The sequence below is a fragment of the Notolepis coatsorum genome, assembly GCF_963971535.1.
Source record: "Notolepis coatsorum genome assembly, chromosome: 18".
In the NCBI taxonomy this organism is placed as follows: domain Eukaryota; kingdom Metazoa; phylum Chordata; class Actinopteri; order Aulopiformes; family Paralepididae; genus Notolepis; species Notolepis coatsorum.
This window is the reverse complement of record NC_140182.1, coordinates 747,400-759,034: the sequence shown is the minus strand read 5'-3', so window position 1 is coordinate 759,034 and position 11,635 is coordinate 747,400. Positions and strand designations below refer to the sequence as shown.

Below are 11,635 nucleotides of genomic sequence, written 5' to 3'. Positions count from 1 at the left end.
ATACTCTTCTTCTGGATTTTTTTAGTATCACAAACAGTACTGTATTTGAAAATCTGGTATGTCATAAATGTATAGATGTAGCAGTACTGACTATCTGTATGTCATGTGTGTCATATGATGAATTGAAAATGGGGGACCCTGATGGAAACAAGACGAAAGTCTTTCTCTGGTCTGCATCCTCTTAACAATTGTATGTATTGAGCTGTACTGTACTGTACCCATTCTGCAATCTGTTAATAAAGTTTTCAATCAATCAATCAATCAACGCCACACCCTAACCCTAAACATGAAATGGTTAACGCCACACCCTAACCCTAAACATGAAATGGTTAACGCCACACCCTAACCCTAAACATGAAATGGTTAACGCCACACCCTAACCCTAAACATGAAATGGTTAACGCCACACCCTAACCCTAAACATGAAATGTTATAACGCCACACCCTAACCCTAAACATGAAATGGTTAACGCCACAACCTAACCCTAAACATGAAATCCACTTATTTGTCAAACACTCCCCGTGGAGACGCCGAAATGATCCAATTGATCCGACGTGGAACAGAGGGAGCCTTGTCCGCTCGGAGAATCATTATTTTCAATCAAAGTCGCGTTCGATTTAAACGTATCGGCGGCAGCCAAAGTAGACGGGCTGACATTTAGATAAAATTGGGACTATTTCATCGTCTTCGGGGGCAGTGTTTGCCAAATAAGTGGTAATTTCATGTAGCTGATATAGAATGTGTCTCGGTAAGAAAGATGAGATGACAGTATATGACACACTGTGGGGGGGGGGGGGGGGTCATGCTGATGGTCATCTCAGTCAGGTTTCATTTGACTGGCTGTGATGTGTGGCCTGTAGCCAGTGTGGTGTTACGTCTTACAGCCAGCAGGGGGCAGAGAGCGTGTTGACTGTGATGTGTGGCCTGTAGCCAGTGTGGTGTTACGTCTTACAGCCAGCAGGGGGCAGAGAGCGTGTTGACTGTGATGTGTGGCCTGTAGCCAGTGTGGGGGTGTTACGTCTTACAGCCAGCAGGGGGCAGAGAGTGTGTTGACTGTGATGTGTGGCCTGTAGCCAGTGTGGGGGTGTTACGTCTTACAGCCAGCAGGGGGCAGAGAGCGTGTTGACTGTGATGTGTGGCCTGTAGCCAGTGTGGGGGTGTTACGTCTTACAGCCAGCAGGGGGCAGAGAGCGTGTTGACTGTGATGTGTGGCCTGTAGCCAGTGTGGTGTTACGTCTTACAGCCAGCAGGGGGCAGAGAGAGTGTTTACTGTGATGTGTGGCCTGTAGCCAGTGTGGTGTTACGTCTTACAGCCAGCAGGGGGCAGAGCGCGTGTTGACTGTGATGTGTGGCCTGTAGCCAGTGTGGTGTTACGTCTTACAGCCAGCAGGGGGCAGAGAGAGTGTTTACTGTGATGTGTGGCCTGTAGCCAGTGTGGTGTTACGTCTTACAGCCAGCAGGGGCAGAGCGCGTGTTGACTGTGATGTGTGGCCTGTAGCCAGTGTGGTGTTACGTCTTACAGCCAGCAGGGGCAGAGAGCGCGTGTTTACTGTGATGTGTGGCCTGTAGCCAGTGTGGTATTACGTCTTACAGCCAGCAGGGGGCAGAGCGCGTGTTTACTGTGATGTGTGGCCTGTAGCCAGTGTGGTGTTACGTCTTACAGCCAGCAGGGGGCAGAGCGCGTGTTTACTGTGATGTGTGGCCTGTAGCCAGTGTGGGGGTGTTACGTCTTACAGCCAGCAGGGGGCAGAGCGCGTGTTTACTGTGATGTGTGGCCTGTAGCCAGTGTGGGGGTGTTACGTCTTACAGCCAGCAGGGGGCAGAGAGCGTGTTGACTGTGATGTGTGGCCTGTAGCCAGTGTGGGGGGTGTTACGTCTTACAGCCAGCAGGGGGCAGAGCGCGTGTTTACTGTGATGTGTGGCCTGTAGCCAGTGTGGGGGTGTTACGTCTTACAGCCAGCAGGGGGCAGAGGGCGTGTTGACTGTGTCGTTCTGTACCTTTCTGAAGCGGGCCTAGTTCAGTGGTGCTCAACATGGGTCCGGGGACCAGTGCTGTAGCACTCGAGTCCAGGACTGATCTTCAGGACCTGTGAGTCGACTTGGACTTGAGCACTGATGACTCGGACTTGGACTCGAGCATCGACTGCATTCGGACTCGGAAGGTGCAGACGAGGACTCGGACTTGTTACTTGATAAATACAGTAATTATTATTTGTTTATTTTGGCATAAGGTCCTAATCATTTGGCATAATATATTGATGGCTAGTGCATTTGTTTGGCTGTTGTGTCACAAAGTAAATAAACTCCCTTTGAAACGAAACGGTGACCACTGTGTCATTTATGTTTAACACATTAACTGCCACACAGTTTGCCCGTCTCATACCACTCTCTGCCACCACTCTAAGCCTATGGAGATGTTCACCTTCTTTGCAGGGCTATAACTTTTTAAATGTATTGCTAAATTGACATTACTATGGCCCATTCAACATCGATTATCTATCGTTCAGGATGTAGGAACGTTATACTTTTTCATTCATAGATTCATATGAAAATACCGTCTAGAATATAAATATGTTTTTATCGTTTTCTGCAGTAATTCCTAGAACGTGAGTTATAGGCATAAACGCATATATAGATTATCAACTGCTGTTTGTTGCCGATACACGTTATATTAAAAATGTCAACTGTACATGATCCTAAACGTTATGACCAAATGACAAAAGTACAAGAGTGACGATTCTAATCCGCAGGTTTCACTTTCTCTACTGTTATCTGCACACTTACAGTGTATAGTAAGTATAGACAGTATAGATGGGGCTTCAGTGGCTCGGGAGGTAAAGCAATCCATCTGTTAATCCAGAGGTTCCCTGCTCGATTCCCGCTCCTCCCGGGCAGCGTGTCGATGTGTCCTTGAGCAAGACACTTAACCCCTAATTGCTCCTGATGAGCAGGTTGGCACCTTGCCTCCGCCGTCTGTGTGTGAACGTGTGGTGAACGGGTAAATGTGAGGAACAAGTTGTAAAGCGCTTTGGATAAAAGCTGTTATATAAATGCAGCCATTTACCATTTAGACATCTTCTGGACTTCATCATATCTAACAACAACATCTGCTCAGATTGGGGATCGCTACGACAACATCGTATAATGTGGGGGTCCAGGTCCACGGCCTAATATTACTGCACTGGGCCACGCTCACCCCCCCCCCCCCCCCACCCTCCAGCCCTTGCTGTCGGAGATCAGATGCCGGGACGATGTAGGATTTGAGAAAAGCTTCCACACTTCTACAAATGTCCTAACCTAGTTGTACAGTAAATGACCAAGTAAGGCTTTGTCAATATTCCAATGTACAGTGTAAAATGTGTGTGTGTCCCCTTCCAACCCCCCCCCCCCCCCCCCCCCCACCTCCAATGTACAGCCCTCACCCAACCCACCCAACCCCACCCCACCCAACCAACCTCCTCCAATGTACAGTTTCTATGCCAAATGTATATACACTCCTTTTCTGGACACTTTTGTATCACAAACAGTACTGTATTTGCAAATCTGATATGTCATAAATGTATAGATGTAGCAGTACTGTCTATCTGTATGTCATGTATGTTATGATGAATTGAAAATGGGGGACCCTGGTGTAAACAAGACGAAAGTCTTCTCTGGTCTGCATCCCCTTAACAATTGTATGTATTGAGATGTACTGTACTGTACCCATTCTGCAATCTGTTAATAAACTTTTCAATCAATCAATCAATCACTAAAAATAAATCACAAGTTGTCTCAAATGTAAATTATTAATAGTATTCTACAGTGCACCTGCTCTTCAGTTCAAAATAAAGGAGGACAAGTCAACAACAAAAGCAGCCGAGAGAAACCGGGCAGGTAGGTCTGTAACCCGATCTGACATTAGAGGAGGTTAGAGGAGGTCGCCTTCAGCTGTGTGTCCTTCTAGACGGGGAGGGAGGGAGGGAGGGAGGGAGGGAGGGAGGGAGGGAGGGAGGGAGGGAGGGAGGGAGGGAGGGAGGGAGGGAGGGAGGGAGGGAGGGAGGGGGGGAGGGAGGGAGGGAGGCGTCCACCTGACGGTGAGAGCAACACGACGAGGTGATACCCATGATGTTAAAGTGGTCTGTGGTCCAGTTATGCTGCTCTGATTAAAGGTTATGTTAAAGTGGTCTGTGGTCCAGTGATGCTGCTCTGATTAAAGGTGATGTTAAAGTGGTCTGTGGTCCAGTGATGCTGCTCTGATTAAAGGTGATGTTAAAGTGGTCTGTGGTCCAGTGATGCTGCTCTGATTAAAGGTTATGTTAAAGTGGTCTGTGGTCCAGTGATGCTGCTCTGATTAAAGGTTGTGTTAAAGTGGTCTGTGGTCCAGTGATGCTGCTCTGATTAAAGGTTATGTTAAAGTGGTCTGTGGTCCAGTGATGCTGCTCTGATTAAAGGTTGTGTTAAAGTGGTCTGTGGTCCAGTGATGCTGCTCTGATTAAAGGTTATGTTAAAGTGGTATGTGGTCCAGTGATGCTGCTCTGATTAAAGGTTATGTTAAAGTGGTACATGGTCCAGTTATGCTGCTCTGATTAAAGGTTATGTTAAAGTGGTCTGTGGTCCAGTTATGCTGCTCTGATGAAAGGTTATGTTAAAGTGGTATGTGGTCCAGTTATGCTGCTCTGATGAAAGGTTATGTTAAAGTGGTGTGTGGTCCAGTTATGCTGCTCTGATTAAAGGTTGTGTTAAAGTGGTATGTGGTCCAGTTATGCTGCTCTGATGAAAGGTTATGTTAAAGTGGTGTGTGGTCCAGTTATGCTGCTCTGATTAAAGGTGATGTTAAAGTGGTCTGTGGTCCAGTTATGCTGCTCTGATGAAAGGTTATGTTAAAGTGGTATGTGGTCCAGTTATGCTGCTCTGATGAAAGGTTATGTTAAAGTGGTATGTGGTCCAGTTATGCTGCTCTGATTAAAGGTTATGTTAAAGTGGTATGTGGTCCAGATCTGCTGCTCTGATTAAAGGTTATGTTAAAGTGGTACGTGGTCCAGTTATGCTGCTCTGATTAAAGGTTATGTTAAAGTGGTGTGTGGTCCAGTTATGCTGCTCTGATTAAAGGTTATGTTAAAGTGGTATGTGGTCCAGTTATGCTGCTCTGATTAAAGGTTATGCTAAAGTGGTATGTGGTCCAGTTATGCTGCTCTGATTAAAGGTTATGTTAAAGTGGTATGTGGTCCAGTTATGCTGCTCTGATTAAAGGTTATGTTAAAGTGGTCTGTGGTCCAGTGATGCTGCTCTGATTAAAGGTGATGTTAAAGTGGTCTGTGGTCCAGTGATGCTGCTCTGATTAAAGGTGATGTTAAAGTGGTCTGTGGTCCAGTGATGCTGCTCTGATTAAAGGTTATGTTAAAGTGGTCTGTGGTCCAGTGATGCTGCTCTGATTAAAGGTTGTGTTAAAGTGGTCTGTGGTCCAGTGATGCTGCTCTGATTAAAGGTTATGTTAAAGTGGTCTGTGGTCCAGTGATGCTGCTCTGATTAAAGGTTGTGTTAAAGTGGTCTGTGGTCCAGTGATGCTGCTCTGATTAAAGGTTATGTTAAAGTGGTATGTGGTCCAGTGATGCTGCTCTGATTAAAGGTTATGTTAAAGTGGTACATGGTCCAGTTATGCTGCTCTGATTAAAGGTTATGTTAAAGTGGTCTGTGGTCCAGTTATGCTGCTCTGATGAAAGGTTATGTTAAAGTGGTATGTGGTCCAGTTATGCTGCTCTGATGAAAGGTTATGTTAAAGTGGTGTGTGGTCCAGTTATGCTGCTCTGATTAAAGGTTGTGTTAAAGTGGTATGTGGTCCAGTTATGCTGCTCTGATGAAAGGTTATGTTAAAGTGGTGTGTGGTCCAGTTATGCTGCTCTGATTAAAGGTGATGTTAAAGTGGTCTGTGGTCCAGTTATGCTGCTCTGATGAAAGGTTATGTTAAAGTGGTATGTGGTCCAGTTATGCTGCTCTGATGAAAGGTTATGTTAAAGTGGTATGTGGTCCAGTTATGCTGCTCTGATTAAAGGTTATGTTAAAGTGGTATGTGGTCCAGATCTGCTGCTCTGATTAAAGGTTATGTTAAAGTGGTACGTGGTCCAGTTATGCTGCTCTGATTAAAGGTTATGTTAAAGTGGTGTGTGGTCCAGTTATGCTGCTCTGATTAAAGGTTATGTTAAAGTGGTATGTGGTCCAGTTATGCTGCTCTGATTAAAGGTTATGCTAAAGTGGTATGTGGTCCAGTTATGCTGCTCTGATTAAAGGTTATGTTAAAGTGGTATGTGGTCCAGTTATGCTGCTCTGATTAAAGGTTATGTTAAAGTGGTACGTGGTCCAGTTATGCTGCTCTGATTAAAGGTTATGTTAAAGTGGTATGTGGTCCAGTTATGCTGCTCTGATTAAAGGTTATGTTAAAGTGGTACGTGGTCCAGTTATGCTGCTGATTAAAGGTTATGTTAAAGTGGTATGTTGTCCAGTTATGCTGCTCTGATTAAAGGTTATGTTAAAGTGGTATGTGGTCCAGTTATGCTGCTCTGATTATAGGTTATGTTAAAGTGGTATGTGGTCCAGTTATGCTGCTCTGATTAAAGGTTATATTAAAGTGGTATGTGGTCCAGTTATGCTGCTCTGATTAAATGTTGTGTTAAAGTGGTATGTGGTCCAGTTATGCTGCTCTGATTAAAGGTTGTGTTAAAGTGGTATGTGGTCCAGTTGTGCTGCTCTGATTAAAGGTTATGTTAAAGTGGTATGTGGTCCAGTTATGCTGCTCTGATTAAAGGTTATGTTAAAGTGGTATGTGGTCCAGATATGCTGCTCTGATTAAAGGTTATGTTAAAGTGGTATGTGGTCCAGTTATGCTGCTCTGATTAAAGGTTGTGTTAAAGTGGTATGTGGTCCAGTTATGCTGCTCTGATTAAAGGTTGTGTTAAAGTGGTATGTGGTCCAGTTATGCTGCTCTGATTAAAGGTTGTGTTAAAGTGGTATGTGGTCCAGTTATGCTGCTCTGATTAAAGGTTGTGTTAAAGTGGTATGTGGTCCAGTTATGCTGCTCTGATTAAAGGTTGTGTTAAAGTGGTATGTGGTCCAGTTATGCTGCTCTGATTAAAGGTTGTGTTAAAGTGGTCTGTGGTCCAGTTATGCTGCTCTGATTAAAGGTTATGTTAAAGTGGTATGTGGTCCAGTTATGCTGCTCTGATTAAAGGTTGTGTTAAAGTGGTATGTGGTCCAGTTATGCTGCTCTGATTAAAGGTTGTGTTAAAGTGGTATGTGGTCCAGTTATGCTGCTCTGATTAAAGGTGATGTTAAAGTGGTATGTGGTCCAGTTATGCTGCTCTGATTAAAGGTTATGTTAAAGTGGTATGTGGTCCAGTTATGCTGCTCTGATTAAAGGTTATGTTAAAGTGGTACGTGGTCCAGTTATGCTGCTCTGATTAAAGGTGATGTTAAAGTGGTGTGTGATCCAGTTATGCTGCTCTGATTAAAGGTTATGTTAAAGTGGTATGTGGTCCAGTTATGCTGCGCTGATTAAAGGTGATGTTAAAGTGGTGTGTGGTCCAGTTATGCTGCTCTGATTAAAGGTGATGTTAAAGTGGTGTGTGGTCCAGTTATGCTGCTCTGATTAAAGGTCATGTTAAAGTGGTATGTGGTCCAGTTCTGCTGCTCTGATTAAAGGTTATGTTAAAGTGGTATGTGGTCCAGTGATGCTGCTCTGATTATAGGTTATGTTAAAGTGGTATGTGGTCCAGTTATGCTGCTCTGATTAAAGGTTATGTTAAAGTGGTATGTGGTCCAGTTATGCTGCTCTGATTAAAGGTTATGTTAAAGTGGTATGTGGTCCAGTTCTGCTGCTCTGATTAAAGGTTATGGTAAAGTGGTATGTGGTCCAGTTATGCTGCTCTGATTAAAGGTTATGTTAAAGTGGTGTGTGGTCCAGTTATGCTGCTCTGATTAAAGGTTATGTTAAAGTGGTATGTGGTCCAGTTATGCTGCTCTGATTAAAGGTTGTGTTAAAGTGGTATGTGGTCCAGTTATGCTGCTCTGATTAACGGTTATGTTAAAGTGGTATGTGGTCCAGTTATGCTGCTCTGATTAAAGGTTATGTTAAAGTGGTATGTGGTCCAGTTATGCTGCTCTGATTAAAGGTGATGTTAAAGTGGTGTGTGATCCAGTTATGCTGCTCTGATTAAAGGTTATGTTAAAGTGGTATGTGGTCCAGTTATGCTGCTCTGATTAAAGGTGATGTTAAAGTGGTGTGTGGTCCAGTTATGCTGCTCTGATTAAAGGTGATGTTAAAGTGGTGTGTGGTCCAGTTATGCTGCTCTGATTAAAGGTCATGTTAAAGTGGTATGTCGTCCAGTTCTGCTGCTCTGATTAAAGGTTATGTTAAAGTGGTATGTGGTCCAGTGATGCTGCTCTGATTATAGGTTATGTTAAAGTGGTATGTGGTCCAGTTATGCTGCTCTGATTAAAGGTTATGTTAAAGTGGTATGTGGTCCAGTTATGCTGCTCTGATTAAAGGTTATGTTAAAGTGGTATGTGGTCCAGTTCTGCTGCTCTGATTAAAGGTTATGGTAAAGTGGTATGTGGTCCAGTTATGCTGCTCTGATTAAAGGTTATGTTAAAGTGGTGTGTGGTCCAGTTATGCTGCTCTGATTAAAGGTTATGTTAAAGTGGTATGTGGTCCAGTTATGCTGCTCTGATTAAAGGTTGTGTTAAAGTGGTATGTGGTCCAGTTATGCTGCTCTGATTAAAGGTTGTGTTAAAGTGGTCTGTGGTCCAGTTATGCTGCTCTGATTAAAGGTTATGTTAAAGTGGTATGTGGTCCAGTTATGCTGCTCTGATTAAAGGTTGTGTTAAAGTGGTATGTGGTCCAGTTATGCTGCTCTGATTAAAGGTGATGTTAAAGTGGTACGTGGTCCAGTTATGCTGCTCTGATTAAAGGTAAGTGGTGTGTGGTCCAGTTATGCTGCTCTGATTAAAGGTTATGTTAAAGTGGTATGTGGTCCAGTTATGCTGCTCTGATTAAAGGTGATGTTAAAGTGGTCTGTGGTCCAGTTATGCTGCTCTGATTAAAGGTGATGTTAAAGTGGTGTGTGGTCCAGTTATGCTGCTCTGATTAAAGGTCATGTTAAAGTGGTATGTGGTCCAGTTATGCTGCTCTGATTAAAGGTTATGTTAAAGTGGTATGTGGTCCAGTGATGCTGCTCTGATTAAAGGTTATGTTAAAGTGGTATGTGGTCCAGTTATGCTGCTCTGATTAAAGGTTATGTTAAAGTGGTATGTGGTCCAGTTATGCTGCTCTGATTAAAGGTTATGTTAAAGTGGTATGTGGTCCAGTTCTGCTGCTCTGAATAAAGGTGATGTTAAAGTGGTATGTGGTCCAGTTATGCTGCTCTGATTAAAGGTGATGTTAAAGTGGTATGTGGTCCAGTTATGCTGCTCTGATTAAAGGTTATGTTAAAGTGGTACGTGGTCCAGTTCTGCTGCTCTGATTAAAGGTTGTGTTAAAGTGGTATGTGGTCCAGTTATGCTGCTCTGATTAAAGGTTATGTTAAAGTGGTATGTGGTCCAGTTATGCTGCTCTGATTAAAGGTGATGTTAAAGTGGTATGTGGTCCAGTTATGCTGCTCTGATTAAAGGTTATGTTAAAGTGGTATGTGGTCCAGTTATGCTGCTCTGATTAAAGGTTATGTTAAAGTGGTATGTGGTCCAGTTATGCTGCTCTGATTAAAGGTGATGTTAAAGTGGTATGTGGTCCAGTTATGCTGCTCTGATTAAAGGTGATGTTAAAATGGTATGTGGTCCAGTTATGCTGCTCTGATTAAAGGTTATGTTAAAGTGGTATGTGGTCCAGTTATGCTGCTCTGATTAAAGGTTATGTTAAAGTGGTATGTGGTCCAGTTATGCTGCTCTGATTAAAGGTTATGTTAAAGTGGTATGTGGTCCAGTTATGCTGCTCTGATTAAAGGTTATGTTAAAGTGGTACGTGGTCCAGTTCTGCTGCTCTGATTAAAGGTTGTGTTAAAGTGGTATGTGGTCCAGTTATGCTGCTCTGATTAAAGGTTATGTTAAAGTGGTATGTGGTCCAGTTATGCTGCTCTGATTAAAGGTTATGTTAAAGTGGTATGTGGTCCAGTTATGCTGCTCTGATTAAAGGTTATGTTAAAGTGGTATGTGGTCCAGTTATGCTGCTCTGATTAAAGGTGATGTTAAAGTGGTGTGTGGTCCAGTTATGCTGCTCTGATTAAAGGTGATGTTAAAGTGGTATGTGGTCCAGTGATGCTGCTCTGATTAAAGGTTATGTTAAAGTGGTATGTGGTCCAGGTATGCTGCTCTGATTACATCCTCTTGAAGTTGACAGGCTTCAAATGTGAAAGTATATAATCTCCATACATTTTTGCCATATTTCCTATGCAAAATCTTTTTCTTCAAAGTAACTAGTAACTGATGGGTTCAGAAGAATGTAGTGGGAGTAAAAAGTACAATATTTGGTTTGAAATGTAGTGGAGTAAAAGTATAAAGTTCCCTAACATGAAAATACTCACCGTGGTACAAGTAGCTAGAAATTGTACTTGAGTGGAAAATACCTCCTTCCCACCACTGCCCATAATAACCATGTAGAAGTGCTGGTGAATATTACCTCAATGTAAGGGATTACTTTGCAGGAGAACTCGCCCAGCAGCCAGTCCTTGGTCAGCTCGTGGAAGATGACCAGCGGCAGGCAGAAGAAGATGACCACGAAGTCCCACAGGGCGAGGTTGGCCAGCAGGGAGTTGGAGATGCTCCTCATGTAGTAGTTGTGGCACACGATGCACATGATTGCTATATTCCCAACGATCCCAACGGTGAAGATGATGACGGCGACGATCATGATGGCGTACGCCCCGTAGGTCTCTGTGGTGACGGGGTAAAAGGGGTTTTTGACATGTTTGCGTCTGGGCTTGGTGTTCATGGGAACGAACGGTGTGCTGTCGCGGGGGTCCGGCAGCGTGAACTGTTCATAGTCACCGCCGGTGTCATTGAATGGCCAGTCGGTGGCTTGTCCCTGAGCCATGGGCCTCGGCACGGACTCCCACCTGGGCACCGGCGCGTCCAGAGACCCGTTAGAGAGCTGAGTGGACTCATGGCTCGTCTCTCTCTGAGTGGACTCATGGCTCGTCTCTCTCTGATGTCTCTGAGTGGACTCATGGCTCGTCTCTCTCTGATGTCTCTGAGTGGACTCATGGCTCGTCTCTCTCTGAGTGGACTCATGGCTCGTCTCTCTCTGATGTCTCTGAGTGGACTCATGGCTCGTCTCTCTCTGATGTCTCTGAGTGGACTCATGGCTCGTCTCTCTCTGATGTCTCTGAGTGGACTCATGGCTCGTCTCTCTCCGATGTCTCTGAGTGGACTCATGGCTCGTCTCTCTCTGAGTGGACTCATGGCTCGTCTCTCTCCGATGTCTCTGAGCGGACTCATGGCTCGTCTCTCTCTGAGTGGACTCATGGCCCGTCTCTCTCTGATGTCTCTGAGCGGACTCATGGCTCGTCTCTCTCTGAGTGGACTCATGGCTCGTCTCTCTCTGATGTCTCTGAGCGGACTCATGGCCCGTCTCTCTCTGAGTGGACTCATGGCTCGTCTCTCTCCGATGTC

At 44.5% G+C, this 11,635-nt stretch overlaps 1 protein-coding gene across 1 annotated transcript in view; it reads right to left on the bottom strand.

Annotated features, from left to right (window-relative positions):
• gpr37a (G protein-coupled receptor 37a) overlaps window positions 1-11,309 on the bottom strand; it is a gene marked incomplete at its 3' end in the record, with an annotated part of 25,425 nt that extends 14,116 nt beyond the window's left edge. The window contains exon 1 of the mRNA XM_084334894.1: window positions 10,644-11,309. Coding sequence (XP_084191020.1) covers window positions 10,644-11,057 — 414 coding nt within the window. The 5' untranslated portion in view covers window positions 11,058-11,309. The remainder of the gene's footprint in view (window positions 1-10,643) is intronic.
• Window positions 11,310-11,635: the final 326 nt, after the last annotated feature.